Source organism: Monodelphis domestica, chromosome 1 (assembly GCF_027887165.1).
Source record: "Monodelphis domestica isolate mMonDom1 chromosome 1, mMonDom1.pri, whole genome shotgun sequence".
In the NCBI taxonomy this organism is placed as follows: Eukaryota; Metazoa; Chordata; class Mammalia; order Didelphimorphia; family Didelphidae; genus Monodelphis; species Monodelphis domestica.
Genome location: NC_077227.1, coordinates 143,232,473 through 143,249,124, shown reverse-complemented (window position 1 = coordinate 143,249,124; position 16,652 = coordinate 143,232,473). Strand labels below are relative to the sequence as shown.

At 38.6% G+C, this 16,652-nt stretch overlaps 1 protein-coding gene across 2 annotated transcripts in view; it reads left to right on the top strand.

The window, feature by feature from the left end:
- The window catches only part of ADAMTS17 (ADAM metallopeptidase with thrombospondin type 1 motif 17), a 588,524-nt gene that overhangs the window by 136,934 nt on the left and 434,938 nt on the right, over nt 1–16,652 (top strand). For both annotated transcript variants that reach the window (XM_001372954.4, XM_016426268.2), the window contains exon 5: nt 6,357–6,440. In XM_001372954.4, the coding sequence (XP_001372991.2) occupies nt 6,357–6,440 (84 nt within the window). The remainder of the gene's footprint in view (nt 1–6,356; nt 6,441–16,652) is intronic.

Sequence of the window (16,652 nt, the reverse complement as noted above, 5' to 3'; positions counted from 1 at the left end):
TGCCATCCAGCTGCCCCATTTAATTCCTTTCTTGACAAAATTATTTGACTAGTTGAGGAGGATGCTATAAATGTGGCTTACTTATCTTGTCTCTAAATATTTGATAATTTTCATGCTATTCTTGGTGACAAGATAGAATGATGTGGGGTGTAAAGGTTAAATTTAATGGTTGGATGTAGTTTATTTACCAAAATAGAGGGGAAACAATAAAGTAGAGAAATGTGAAAGAGGTTAGAGGAAATACCTATACTAGTTCTCAGCCAGGAGGGCCGGTAATGAGTAACCACATGGCCTCCTCCAAGATGGAAGCTAGTCTCTTAGGAAATTAGGAAGGGAGTCAGCCTTTTTACTTACCCAACCAAGTAGTCCAGGAGTCAGTCTAAGTTGAAGTGAGGATCCATACTGCAATCTCCAATGAGGTTCCCTCAAAGACTATCTCCAGTAGACACTCTCCAGGAGACTTCTTCAACTTCACCAGTGTAATATTTATAGGAAAAATGGGTGGGATTGAAGAATAGGGGATACAGAAGGTTTTATAACAGGGAATGGAGGAGTTGAAGGGAGAGAGGGAATATGGCTGTCGGTAAGGTAGAAGGAGAGAGATGCCCCCTGCTGAGAGACTATTTTTGAAAAAATGGGGTTCCTGAGAAATGGGCCACTTGTGATAGCCTATGGGGACATCTTCTCTATAGATTGGTGTTGCAGATACCCCAGAGCAGTTAAGCACTGACCCTCCTGAGGAACAAGCCTCCCCCCAGACTAATGTCACCCAGCAGGGGTCTAATAAGGATCGTTTATAGTTGAATGGCTGTCCTCAGGTTCAGCTCCCTCTATGTCCCCTGAAATGTTAGTCCTCTTATCTGACTGTGATATTCAAATAAAGATAAATTTTAATAACAAATTTGGATTGGGGAGGTATCAGGGAAGAGGGAAGAGGGATTTCCCTAGATGAGGTTTGAGTCTCTCTCAGCTTTTGAGCTGAGATGTGGTGGAGGGTTTCTTTTATTCCTATCTATGCTGATCTGTGCTGGTTTTCTTAATTTCAAAGTCTTAGCAGTAGACAGCAATATGGAGAAAAGTTCTGACTTTCAGAGTTGGTTTGGCCTGTCTCTTCAGGCTGACGCCCCTAAAGACCTACCTTACAGTCCAAACTGCTTCCCTTAAGTCCTTTTGTCCGATGAACATGATCACAGGGATCCAGGTAGATCACACAGTTGGAAAATTCAGGAATAGAAGCACTTCTATCCAGAGACAGGGAGGGAGGCTCCTTCTAGTTCCAGGGCCAGGAAGAGACTGAGTCACAGGACCCACTGCCACTCCCAGTTGCCCCTTCCCCCACCAACTGTCAGCCTTGTCAATATCTTCTCTCTAACACTCCAATTGATGTTGGTTCCAACTCAGTGGCAGAAAGTCCAGAGTTTGCCTTAGTTTTCCTTTCCACACCAGCCTTCCAGTCAAAGGATTTTGTGACTTTTATGATGATTTCCTTTCCCTGCCCCTCTTCACAGGGGCAAATCACAGTTTCCAAAATTGTCACACTTCTCATCATCTGAAGATAGCAACTCTCATCCTAGGATTCACACCTTTGTATTCACATATTTATGAGCATATGAATTCTTAAGAGAATTCAAAATTTCTGGCAGTTTGAGTTAGAAAAAAGGATGAAGCTCTTCCAAGTATCTTGCTGGCTTCTCACCTCTAAAGGTGTTAACTCTCCTCCTAGGAGTAAGAGTTTGTGGACTCCCCTTACTTTAGGGTTAAGTATGTTGTGTTGCTTTTGTTGATTAATTTGAAAGTAGACAAAAGAGAGTTAATCCTGTCTTCAGTCTAGTGAGGTACTAAGTAAGGGTACTTAAGTTATTGTTTTTCCAAAGTGTTAACTCAAATAGGCAAAGAAAACAAAGGGTTCCCTTTTCACAAGTGCAAATTCAGAATAATCAAAGAGAATCAAGAATTTCCTTTCAGAGTCCAACTCCTCTCATTGTGTTCATAATCCTTTGTCCTGCCTCCTTTAGGACTTTGTTTCACTTGCCATTCCATCTTTTTCATGTAACTTCAATTTCTCCATCTCTAGTGTCTTTTCCATGGGCCTTCAAGTATTCTCAACTTTTCATAAGCCTGATCAAGAGACTTTCTTATGATGTTTTTATCCTATCCATTTACCATCTAATCTCTCTCCTCTCTCTCAAACTTCACAAGAAATTTGCTAATTTAGCTTCTACCCTACACTTTCTTTAAATTGTTGTTCTGTCATTTCAGTTGTGTCTGACTCATGATCCCATTTAGGGTTTTCTTGGCAAAAGATGCTGAAGTGGTTTGCCCTTTCCTTCTTTAGCTCATTTTGCAGACAAGTAAACACAAGCAAATCATTTAAGTGATTTGCCCATGGATATTCAGCTTGTAAATATTTGAGGCCAAATTTGAACTCAGGTTTTCATGACTCTAGGCTTTGTGTTTTATATATTGTGCCATCTGGAACCACTCACCAAATTCACAACATGATGAACAGGGAAATATGTATTATATAATAATATATGGGCAACCTATATCATATTGCATTTCTTTTTAAGGAGGGCCAAAGGAGGGAGAGGGGAAAAAAGGGATGAGACATAGGTTTTTGGGCATAACTAATATAGGAAATTATTTTTCTTGTATATACATATTTATTTGGCATAAATGCATATTGATATACAACTGTGTGTGGGTATTGAACTGAATTAAAAATTATGCTTATCTTTTCATTAAAGCAGACCAAAAGCTGCTGGCAAAAAATAAATGAATGTACCTTTGAATCTCCAGATACACAATTCAGTATCTTACAATAGTTTCTTAATAAAGGATATAGTGGTTAGATTTAGTAGCTCTTTTACAATTTTTATCTTTCTTTTTCTCATTTCAACAATTGCCACATTTGACCACTCTATCCCATTGGATTCTTTTTCCTCCCTTGGCCTTAAGAGAACTATTCTCACTTAGTTTCCCTCCTTCTTATGTAGTCATTGTGTTTTTTGCCATCTTCACTACCTCCATTTGTCAACTCTTTAAGTTGGGACTTTCTCAAAGTTCTGTCCTTAATCCTCTTATTTTCTATTCATTCTCTTTCTTTTCATTCTCCATTAACACATTAATTCATTCTTTTAGTCATTTTTATGCAGACAGCTCTGAAATATCAACATTTAGCCTTGTCTTCTGAAGTGCAGACCCACGTGTTTAATGTCTTATAGGAAACATCTAGTTGAATGTTCCATCAACATTGCTTGGACATTATCTTTCCCCCCTAACCCTTTTTATCTCTGTAGCTAGTGACAGTTTTCCAGTCTTCCATATTTTTAACTTTGGGTTTATCTTAAATCTTCCTTGCATCTCCTACCCAATCGCTTATCAATCCTTCTTGGTATTACATTCACAATATCTTTCACTTCCATTTTAGTCTACCATAATCTAGCCAACCAACTTTTCCAATCTTATTTTATGATATTCTTTTTCATAACTGTATACTCTTAACAAACTGTACCAACCATTCTACTCTGGAACATGCCCTGTGTTTTTCTATCTAATGCCATTCTTTTACATTTCTTATAATACAGTTATCTTCACTTGTCTCATCTTTCTACTAGAGTGTAAGCTTCATGAAGACAGAGATCAATCACATTTTTTATGAAAATCTTCCATAGAATTTGTCATAATGCTTTCCCATCCAGAAAATATTTAGCAAACATTTCTTGAATTAAAATGAGCCTAGTGGCAAATTTCTTAAGAAATATTTGAATTATGGCCTCTGGTATTTTTAAATTATAGAAATGAGGGAAAGTTACATGATTTTTTATATTTTCACCAATTTTGAAGGTAAATAATTAAGAAATGACCTCATGTTTGGCCTGTGACTAGACTGGTGTCCAAAATAACGGTCATTTCTTTCTTAATGAAGGGAAATTTTGAAAAATAATGCCAAAATTTTTTTCAAGTAAATTTAGTGTGCTGTTTCTCCATGTGTGTAGGAATCCTAAGTGAATGTAGAAATCATTCTCTTATTTTGAATTTTCAAACATTTTAAAAACAATAGTGATGAAATACTTTTGCCAGTTTTATCATTAACACAAACATTTTAATGTTGAACACACTTGAGCCTTCAAACATTTCTGGATCATTGCTAATTAGCTTAACTTTCCAATCACCTGACTTGACCCTCTTTAAATTTCCAGTATAATATTTTCTGTGTGCTGCTGCCATATCAGTACTCTGTTCTTGGCAGCAAATGGAGAAATTTCTAATGTCATCCATTGCTGGCAGGGAAATCAAACTTGCATTTTACTTTTTTAAGCTGACTAGGAAAAAAACAAACAGCAATTTGGTATTTCCAGGCATTTTTTTTACCACTTTAACCTAAAGTGTCTCTACTCTGGTTTCACTCCCTACCATTCCACTCCACCTGTTAATAACTAAAGATAGTGAAATATGGTACTCTGTCTTTATTCTCTTTGACTTCCCTTCAATATCTGATACTATTGAACATTTCCTCTCTCTGGAAATTCTCCTTTGGCTTCTTGACACATCCTTCTTCAATAATTAATCTTTTCTGTCTCCTTTGCTTACTCCTTTATATGGTGTCTGCTCCACAACCATTGGTCTCTTCCAAAACTTTGTCCTTACCTTGCTACCTTCCTGTCTTTCTCTTCCTTCCTTTTGCTGTCAGTCAATCAATCAATCAATCAATCAATAAGTATCTCTTAAATGAGTACTATGTGCCCACCACCAGACTAGTATTGGGAACATTAAAAAAAAAGTCTTTGTCCTCAAGGAGATTATATTCTGTTAAGGGATATAGATATGTATGTATGTGTGTGCATGCTTATCGGTGTGTATGTATTTATGTCTGTATACATATATACATATACATGACATACAAAAAATAATGTTATTTGTGGGGGATATACTAATGCCTAAAGGGATAAGCAAAACCCTGATGTAGAAGGCAGTGCTTGAAAGAAACTAGGGATTCTAAGTAGCATAGATGAAGAGGAAGTGCATTCTTGGTATGGGGGGCAGCCAATGAGAAAACAAGGAGATTGGATGGGGGTTGAAGAACAATAAAAATTTCATTTTGGTTGAACTGAATGGAATATAGGAAATTGAACAATTTAAAATAAAACTAGGAAGATAGATTGTAGTTAGCTCGTGGAGTACTTTAAATGCTAACAAAGAAATTAAATATTTGATCCTGTAGTTAATATAGGGAGCCATTCTTGAGTAGAAGAGAGTGACATGGGAAGAAAACCCATTTCCCTTCCTCTCTTCATTCCATCTTCAGGTACATTTTCCATACTGTTCTCTAACTTATCATTAAAAAAAAGAATTGGAGCTAAAAATGGACTAGATTTTTGGTTATTTGTGTTCCCATTTTTTTTAAGTTCTGTCTTAGAATCAATACTAAGTATTGATTCCAAGGCAAAAGAGCTGTAAGGACTAGGCAACTGGGGTTATGTGACTTGACCAGAGTCATACAGCTAAGAAGTATCTGAGACTCTATTTAAGCCCAGTGACCTCCTGTTTCCAGGCCTGGCTTTCTATCCACTGAATCACCTTGATTTCCCTGTTCCCATCAGTTTTTAACCTTGAATATTTTTTATGGTGCTGTTTTAGGTTTCTGTTTCTTCATTGGTGAAAATAGTTGTTCTTTTCTTTAAAAATTAGTCGAGTTGTTAAGAACTTGAAGTATTGGGGTACCCCTAGAAAATGTTACTAAACATTTGCTCCACTTTTTCCCTCACTGGATGCCTGAGCAAAATAGATTAGCTCAGTTTAACATGTCTACTATATATAAAGCACTTTGGAACCTAAGAAGATAAAAATATAAATAAAACACTGCTCTTGACTTTGAAGAACTTATAAACTAGTAGATATTTCCTTTAAAAATTATCTCTATATATGAAAAAACATTAATAATTTCTTTAAATGTTTTCATATAATGAACTCTGTAGAACTAGTTTGGGTAATGGTAAATTTATCTAGAATTTAATTAAATAAAAGCCAATTCTTATTCTTTTCTATTAACTCAGTACTTCATGCTAAACTTCTAAGAATATTTAAATATCTTGAAGTTCCTCAAGGAGAACTTCTCAATGTAATGATTAATTTGAAAATCTAAGTTATTGTTATTTAAATTCTTAGCAAAATGATCTTCTTTCTCATTTTTAATATCAGATATTTTGTGAATTCAGATGCTATATCTGACAAAATCATTTTTAGATTTATAAATACATTTGTAGCATTAAATTTTGGCCTAACTTTCTTAGACTCAGTAATTAAAATCTTATTTGATATTACATTAAAAATAATATTTTACTATTTATTAACAGGTATACAACATGTTTCAACACCACAGCCTGGGAATTAAAGTCAATATTCAAGTCACCAAGCTTGTACTTCTTCGAAACCGTCCTGTAAGTTTTCACAGACACTTTGGATGCTATGGAATACTTCTAACTAAAAGATGACCTGCACATGTAGTGTCAAGTATTTAAGAAAATCCCTTTAAGAAATTCCTGCACTAATGTCTCATTTTGGATTAAAGGTGACCCTTGGTTCTCAAAAGCTACTTTTAGAGTCCAAGTTCTGCAGGCCTACAAAATTGGACTGGCAGTAGACTGTTTCTGATTCCCAAGACCTAACTAGCTTAGTTGAGTAGCATAAACAGAACACTGGTTTCTAGCTGATGAACTTTTTGACTATACTGACTCATGAAACCAAAAGCTATATAAAATGGATGTCAGTTCCCTGTGGATTACCCTTGACCTCCATACTTTGAATTAGGAAGTTACGAGTTCATATCCTGCCTCAGATACTTAAGAGCTGTGTGAACCTGGGCAATTTGTTTAATTTTTTAAAATCCCATTTCCTCATCTGTAAATTAGGGGATTGGTCTTAATGACCTGTTAGGTTCCTTCCAGCTCTAAACCTATAATCCTATGATGTTAGAAGCATAGAAAAATGTGGATTAAAAGATAAATTATAATAATGTAATAAATAAAATAATCATTCATTAGATTATCTATAAATACTAATAACTAACATTTATATAGTACTTACTCAGTGCTAGGTACTATGCTAAGTGCTTTACAGTTATTATCTTATTTTATCTTCCCAAGAACTCTGGGAGGCAGGTGCTATTACTAATCCCATTTTCAGATGAGGAAACTGAAACAGACAGAAGTTATGTGACTTGCCTTAAGTCTCTAAGGCAAATTTGAACCCAAATCTTTCTGATTCCAGCCCTCTAATCACGGTCCTTTTCAGATTCAACCAACCTTATATGCCATCAGATGAAGTAATATTTAATATGACAATAGTATATTGGTTGATTAGGGTTGGGGGTGAAGAAGGGAATGCACTACTTTAGTTCTATTTTTTTCAAATGAGGACATTTTAGTAAACATAAAAAACTACATGATATTCTAGCTGTCCTATCATTCTTCCTGTAGAATTTAAAAAGTTAAGAGGTTCTGACCCTTTTGTAATTTAAAATGGCACAGCAATTAGATATGGGTTTGATTACATGACTTTTGAGACCTCTTCCCATATTAAAAGTCTATGGTATGATCATTTGTTGGATATATTGTAGACAGAATTCTGGATCAGTACCTTTGATATACTTAGATGGCCTCTGAAACCCTTCCAACTCTAATAGGTTCTTTATTTTCCCCTTTTAAACATTATTTTATTTGGTCATTTTCAAACATAATTCATTGGGAACAAAGATAATATTCTTTTCCTCCCCCCCCCCCTCACCCTTCCCGTAGCCGATGCATGATTCCACTGAGTATCACATATGTCCTTGATCCGAACCCATTTCCATGTTGTTGGTATTTGCATTAAGGTGTTCATTTAGTGTCTCTCCTCAATCATATCCTTTTAACCCATGTAGTTAAGCAGTTGCATTTCCTTGGTGTTTTTACTCCCATAGTTTGTCCTCTGCTTGTGGATAGTGTTTTTTCTCCTAGATCACTGCAGATTGTTCAGGATCATTGCACTGACACTAATGGAGAAGTCGATTACGTTCGATTGTACAACAGTGTATCAGTCTCTGTGTACAATGTTTTCCTGGTTCTGCTCCTTTCCCTCTGCATCACTTCCTGAAGGTTGTTCCAGTCTCCAAGGAATTCTTCCACTTTATTATTCCTTTTAGAACAATAGTATTCCATCACCAACATATACCACAATTTGTTTAGCCATTCCTCAATTGAAGGGCATCCCCTCATTTTCCAATTTTTGGCCACCACAAAGAGCGCAGCTATGAATATTCTTGTACAAGTCGTTTTCCTTATTATCTCTTTGGGGTACAAACCCAGCAGTGCTATGGCTGGATCAAAGAGCAGACAGTCCTTTATCGGCCTTTGGGCATAGTTCCAAATTGCCCTCCAGAATGGCTGGATCAATTCACAACTCCACCAGCAATGAATTAATGTCCCTACTTTGCCACATCCCCTCCAGCATTCATTACTTTCCTTTGCTGTCATGTTAGCTAATCTGCTAGGTGTGAGGTGATACCTCAGAGTTGTTTTGATTTGCATCTATCTGATTATAAGAGATTTAGAAGACTTTTTCATGTGCTTATTAATAGTTTTGATTTCTTTATCTGAAAACTGCCTATTCATGTCCTTTCCCATTTATCAATTGGAGAATGGCTTGATTTTTTTGTACAATTGATTTAGCTCTTTGTAAATTTGAGTAATTAAACCTTTGTCAGAGGTTTTTGTTGTGAAGATTGTTTCCCAATGTGTTGCTTCCCTTCTGATTTTAGATACATTGGTTTTCTTTGTACAAAACCTTTTTAATTTGATGTAGTCAAAATTATTTATTTTGCATTTTGTGACTCTAAGTCTTGCTTGGTTTTAAAATCTTTCCTTTCCTAAAGGTCTGATATGTATACTATTCTGTGTTTGCCTAATTTACGTATAGTTTCCTTCTTTATGTTCAAGTCATTCACCCATTCTGAGTTTATCTTGGTGTAGGGTGTAAGGTGTTGATCCAAACCTAATCTCTCCCACATTGTCTTCCAATTTTCCCAGCAGTTTTTATCAAATATTGGATTTTTATCCCAAAAGCTGGGGTCTTTGGGTTTGTCATAGACTGTCTTGCTGAGCCCATCTACTCCAAGTCTATTCCACTGATCCTCCTTTCTGTCTCTTAGCCAGTACCAAATTGTTTTTATGACCACTGCTTTATAGTATAGTTTGAGATGTGGGACTGTGAGTCCTCCTTCCTTTGCATTTTTTTTTCATGATTTCCCTGGATATCCTTGATCGTTTGTTCTTCCAAATGAACTTAGTTATTTTTTTTCTAATTCAGTAAAGAAGTTTTTAGGTAGTTCAATGGGTATGGCACTAAATAAGTAAATTAATTTGGGTTGGATGGTCATTTTTATTATGTTAGCTCATCCCACCCATGAGTGATCAATGTTTTTATAATTGTTTAGATCCAGTTTTAACTGTGTGGAGAGTGTTTTGTAGTTGTGTTCATATAGTTCCTGTGTTTGTCTTGGCAGATATATTCCTAAGTATTTTATATTGTCTAGAGTGATTTTAAATGGTATTTCTCTTTCTAATTATTGCTGCTGAAATGGGTTGGAGATATGTAGAAATGCTGATGACTTATGCGGGTTTATTTTGTATCCTGCAACTTTGCTAAAGTTGTTGATTATTTCGACTAGCTTTTTGGCTAATTCCCTAGGATTCTTTAAGTAAACCATCATATCATCTGCAAAGAGTGATAGCTTGGTCTCCTCATTGCCAATTTTAATACCTTCAATTTCTTTTTCTTCTCTAATTGCTACTGCTAGTGTTTCTAGTACAATGTTAGGGGTGATAATGGGCATCCTTCTTTCACTCCTGATCTTATTGGGAAGGCTTCTAGTTTATCCCCATTGCAGATGATGTTTGCTGATGGTTTCAGATATATACTGTTTATTATTTTTAGGAAAGGTTCTTCTATTCCTATACTTTCTAGTGTTTTCAATAGGAATGGGTTTTGTATTTTATCAAAGGCTTTTTCTGCATCTATTGAGATAATCATGTGATTTTTTTGTCAGTTTGCTTGTTAACATGGTCAATTATGTGGATGGTTTTCCTGGTATTGAACCATCCTTGCATTCCTGGTATGAATCCTACCTGGTCATAGTGAATAACCCTTGTGATGACTTGCTGGAGTCTTTTTGCTAGTATCGTATTTAAGATTTTTGCATCTATATTCATTAGGGAGATTGGTCTACAGTTTTCTTTCTCTGTTTTTGACCTGCTTGGCTTTGGGATCAGTACCATGTTTGTGTTGTAAAATGAATTTGGTAGAACTCCTTCTTGCCTCATTCTGTCAAACACTTTGTATAATATTGGGATTAGTTGTTCTTTGAATGTTGGATAGAATTCATTTGTGAATCCATCTGGACCTGGGGATTTCTTCTTAGGGAGTTCTTTGATGGCTTGTTCAATTTCTTTTTCTGATATGGGGTTGTTTAGGTAATTTATTTCTTCCTATCTTAGTCTGGGCAATTTATATTTTTGTAAGTATTCATCCATATCACCTAGATTGCCATATTTGTTGCCATATAATTGGGCATGATAGTTTTTAATGATTGTCTTAATTTCCTCTTCATTAGAGGTGAGGTCTCCCTTTTCATCTTGGAAATTGTTAATTTGTTTTTTTCTTTCCTTTTTTTATTTAGACTGATTAGTACTTTGTCTATTTTATTTGTTTTTTCAAAGTACCAGCTTCTAGTCTTATTTATTAAATCAATAGTTCTTTGATGTTCAATTTTAATCAATTCTCCTTTCAGTTTTAGGATCTCTAATTTAGTCATCATCTGAGGATTTTTAATTTGTTCGCTTTCTAATTTTTTAATTTGCATGCCCAATTCATTGACCTCTGCCCTTCTTAATTTGTTAATATATGAACTCAAAGATATACATTTCCCCCTGAGTACTGCTTTGGCTGCCTCCCATAGGTTTTGAAAGGATGTCTCATCATTGTCATTTTCTTCAATGGAGTTATTAATTGTTTCTACAATTTATTCTCTAAATAACCGGTTTTGGAGAATCATATTGTTTAATTTCCAATTAATTTTTGATTTACGTCTCCATGTACCCTTAATAATTATTATTTTCATTGCATTGTGATCTGAGAAAGTTGCATTTATTATTTCTGCTCTTTTGCACTTGTTTGCAATGTTTTTATGCACTAATACATGGTCAGTTTTCATGAATGTACCAGGTGCTGCTGAAAAGAAGGCATATTTCTTTTTTGTCCTTATTTATTTTTCTCCACATGCCTACTAATTCTAATTTTTCTAAGATTTCATTCACTTCTCTTACCTCTTTCTTATTTATTTTTTGGTTTGATTTATCTAGTTCAGATAGAGGAAAGTTCAGGTCTCCCACTAGTATAGTTTTTTTGTCTATTTCATCCTTGAACTCCTGTTGTTTCTCCTTTAGAAATTTGGATGCCATGCCATTTGGTGTATACATGTTGAGTACAGGTGTATAGGGTGCTCAGAGAGGGGTAGTATCTCTGGTATGGAGGGCTTGTCGTGCCCTCCTAGGGCAGCTCTCCAGCCTCTAACCCCCACCTGACACCCAGCCCTCACTTGTGGCTCCCAGTAGCTGCTAGCATGCGGCAGCTGCCACACCCCGGGCAACGGCTTTGACAGACCGGCCAAACCTTGTGAGGGTAGCCATCGGGTCATCAACCCCTGGCTTTGCTCACCCAGCATGTGAAGACTGCTTCGGATGAACAGATGGAAGAAACCAATAAGAAGGTTCAATGGCTGAGAGAGCAACACAGCAAAGCATTGTGGAGTGCTTAGGGCATGTTGGAGCACAAAAGACAACAAGGCCATCCAATGCAGCTGAGGAAGTCTCCAGATGTAACGACTTTTCGTGCCACTGGACCCAGTCTTCCAATGCCGAGAGAGTGGGACTGTCTCTGTGCATCGGCTTTTCCACTTAAATCTCTTCACGCACAAGTATCTTTGTACACACTCATCTATCCTAACCCCGTCCACCCTCTTCAAGACCTGCGGCAATGGGGGAGTGATGACGCAACAGGTGGAGGTGACCACTGGCAGTTGTAGTCACGATCCTGCACATAGGCGGCCCACGGACCAGTGGTCGCTCGGCCCTGTGGGCAACAGGGATGTTCGGCAGCATCCTGGGTGACTGAGCAGCCCTCTCTAGGACAGCACTGCTCACCCTAATCAAGGGAGGGGACTAGAAAAGGTGTCCCAAACATTGCCTGCCCTACAAACACCCAGTCAGCATACCGTGGCTGGCGGGTCATCCCCTTTAAGCTGTCGAAATCAAAGAAAAAATACAAAGAAACTCCTACTAGGAGCATGGAACATCAGGACATTACTTGATAGAGAGAATACCCCAAGACCTGAGAGAAGAACAGCTCTAATTGGTAAAGAACTCAGTGCCCACAAATGACAAGCTGATACTACTGGGAGACTTCAATGCCTGCGTTGGCCAGGACCATGAAAGATGGAAAGGGGTGCTCAGCAAACACGGTGTGGGCAAAATGAACAACAATGGCCTACTGCTACTCAGCAAATGCTCAGAGTTCGAACTTACCATCACGAACACTGTGTTCAGAATGGGGAACAAATATAAAACAACGTGGATGCACCCAAGATCAAAACAGTGGCATCTCATTGACTACATCACTGTAAGCTGGCGAGACATCCAGGATGTAAAGATCACCAGAGCCATGAGAGGAGCTGAATTCTGGACAGACCACCAATTGGTTAGAGCGACTCTTCAAATGTGCATTGTGCCTCGCCATCCAAAATGCGCCCAGACAGTTCGCGCATTTTACAACATGAGCTGTCTTAGAGATCCATCTTATTTGCAAACATTCCAGTCCTGCCTGGATGACAAGCTGTCTGCCAAGGGACCACTCACTGGAAGCTCAACCGAGAAATGGAACCAGTTCAGAGACGCAGTGAAGGAAACATCAAAGGCAGTCCTAGGCCCAAAACAATGCAACCACCAGGACTGGTTCGACGAGAACAAAACTGCTATTGAAGACCTATTGAGCAAGAAGAACAAAGCCTTTATGGAGTGGCAAAATTACCCAAACTCTGCTCCTAAAAAGGACAGATTCAAGTCTCTCCAAGCCACGGCACAGCGTGAGATCAGGAAGATGCAAGACCGATGGTGGGAAAAAAAAGGCAGAAGAAATCCAGCAGTTTGCTGATATGAAAAACTACAAACAATTTTTCAGTGCCCTCAAGACTGTCTATGGGCCCTCAAAACCCACTACCACTCCCTTGCTATCCTCTGACGGTGACACTCTCATAAAAGATAAAATAGGCATCAGCAACAGGTGGAAAGAATACTTCAGTCAGCTTCTCAACCGACCCTCTTCAGTCGACCAAAGCTCCTTGACCAAATCCCCCCAAAACGCTCCACTGAACAACTTGATGTCCCTCCTTCAATAGAGGAAGTACAAAAATCCATTAAACAAATGAGTGCAGGCAAGGCACCCGGTAAAGACGGGATCCCAACCGAGGTGTACAAGGCCTTAAATGGAAAGGCTCTCCAGGCATTCCACATAGTACTGACCAGCATATGGGAAGAGGAAGACATGCCCCCAGAACTCAGAGATGCCTCCATTGTAGCCCTATACAAGAACAAAGGCTCACGAGCAGCCTCTGAAAACTACAGAGGCATCTCACTACTCTCCACTGCCAGAAAGATCCTCCCCCGTGTTATACTCAACAGACTCCTGTCATCTGTTTCAGAGAAGAACCTGCCTGAATCTCAATGTGGCTTCCGACCAGATCGCAGCACCATCGACATGGTCTTCACGGTGAGGCAAATGCAGGAAAAATGCCTTGAGCAGAACCTGAGTCTCTACATTCTCTTCATAGACCTGACAAAGGCATTCGACACAGTGAACAGGGACGCATTCTGGGTGATCCTCAGCAAGCTCGGTTGCCCAGCAAAACTCGTCAAACTGATCCAGCTCTTTCATATCGACATGACAGGGGAAGTCCTATCTGGTGGAGAGACTTCTGATCACTTCAACATCTCCAATGGCGTGAAGCAAGGCTGTGTCCTTGCTCCGGTACTATTCAACCTATTTTTCACCCAAGTATTATGACATGCTTTGATGGATCTAGACCTGGGCGTCTACATCAAATACCGACTGGATGGCTCACTCTTTGACCTTCGCTGCCTGACTGCAAAAACAAAGACAACAGAGAGACTCATCCTGAAAGCTCTCTTTGCAGATGACTGTGCTCTCATGGCCCACCATGAAAATCATCTTCAAACCATTGTGGACAGGTTCTCCACTGCAACAAAACTGTTTGGCCTGACTATCAGCCTCAGCAAAACAGAGGTACTGTTCCAACCTACACCAGGGAGGCCAACGAACCAGCTGTGCATTACAATCAATGGCACGCAGCTTTCTAACGTCAACACTTTCAAGTACCTGGGCAGCACCATCGCCAATGACGGGTCCCTAGACCACGAGATTAATGCAGGATCCAAAAGGCCAACCAGGCACTTGGGCGGCTGCACTGCAAAGTCCTCCAACACAGAGGTGTAAGCACTGTGACGAAGCTCAAAGTGTATAATGCAGTGGTCCTCAGCTCACTCCTGTACGGTTGTGAAACATGGACACTGTACTGAAAGCACATGAAACAGCTGGAGCAATTCCACCAATGCTCCCTCCGGTCAATCATGAGGATCCGATGGCAGGACCGAATCACCAATCAGGAAGTCCTCGACAGAGCCAACTCCACCAGCATCAGAGTCATGGTCCTCAAAACCCAGCTACGATGGTCTGGACACGTCATCCGCATGGACCCACAGCAAATACCAAGACAGGCATTCTACGGTGAACTGTCAGCTGGACTCAGGAAACAAGGCCGACCAAAGAAAAGATTCAAGGATCAGCTAAAGTCAAATTTGAAGTGGGCTGGCATTACACCAAAGGAACTAGAACTCGCTGCCTCTGACAGAAGCAGCTGGAGAACCCACATTAACCATGCTGCCACCACCTTTGATGATGAGCAACGCCGACGTCTTGCCCCTGTGCATGAAAGCCGACACCAGGCCACAATCACACCTCGCGTAACAACTGGAGTTCCATGCTCCATGTGCCACAAACTCTGCGCCTCAGCCTTTGGACTTCAAAGCGACATGAGGGTACACTGTAGATGAAACTGCACAAAGACAATAGTCATTCTCGATCACCGAGAGACTAATATATATATATACAGATTTTCCTCATTGTCTATACAGCCTTTTATAAGGATGTAATTACCTTCCCTATTTCTTTTAACTAGATTTATTTTTACTTTGGCTTTGTCAGATATCATGATTGCGACTCCTGCCTTCTTTTTATCAGTTGATGCCCAATAGATTTGGCTCCACCCTCTTACTTTCACCCTATGAGTATCTACCTTCCTCATGTGTGTTTCTTATAGACAGCATATGGTAGAGTTTTGGATTCTAATCCACTCTGGCATTTGCTTGCTTTTTATGGGAGAGTTCATTCCATTTACATTCAGAGTTATGATTACTAGCTGTGTATTTCCCAGCATTTTGATTTCTACTCCTGGTCCTGCCTTTTCTTCTTTACTATTTCCTTCTACATCAATGTTTGTTTTTAGTCAGTCCCCCTAGTTCCATCCCTTATTTTACTTCCCTTTCTACCCCCCTCACTTCTTATCCCCCATCCCTTATTTTCTTTGTATTCTTTCTAAAATTCCCCCCCCCTGCCCTCTCCCTCCCTTGTATTGCTTCCCTCCCCACCAGTCCATTTGTTACCCTTCTAATCCCCTATAGGGTGCAAATCTATTCTCTGCCCCAATGAATTGGGTTGTTCTTCCCTCTTTGGGTCAATTTCAAAGCACGTAAGAGTTGAGTATTTCCTATCTCCAACCTCTTTACCCTTCCAGTGTATTGATGTTCTCCCCGCTCCCACCACGAGCTTCTTTGTGACATATAAATTTACCCCCATTTGTTTCATTTCTGATTTCTTTTAATATTAACCTATTTTTAGCTCTAGTTATATATATATATACATACGCATTCACATGTGTATATATTTATGCATGCATATATCTATATACCTATTTATGTCTTGTCCTTTCATCCTATACAATTTGTCACTGTTCTTTCTAAGTGTACTTCTTTTTGTTGCCCAGGTAATAACAACAGTTTTTAAGAGTTACCAATGACCTCTTTTCTTTTAGGGACACATATCATTTAAACTTATTGAGTCTCTTAAAAATTTTTTTGTTGTTGTTTTGTTTTGTTTATCTTTTTTCCCACTTTTTAAATTAACTTTTGATGATTCTCTTGAGTTCTGTGCTTGGACATCAAATTTTCTGTTCAGGTCTGGTCTTTTCTTTACAAATTCTTGGAATTCTTCTATTTTGTTGAATGACCATACTTTCCCCTGTAAGAATATAGTCAGTTTTGCTGGGTAGTTGATTCTTGGTTGTAGACCTAGTTCCCTTGCTTTCCAGAATATCATATTTCATGCCTTTTGGTCCTTCAGTGTGGATGCAGCCAGATCCTGTGTTATCCTGACTGTGGTTCTGTGGTATCTGAATGACTTCTTCTTGGCAGCTTTTAATATCTTTTCTT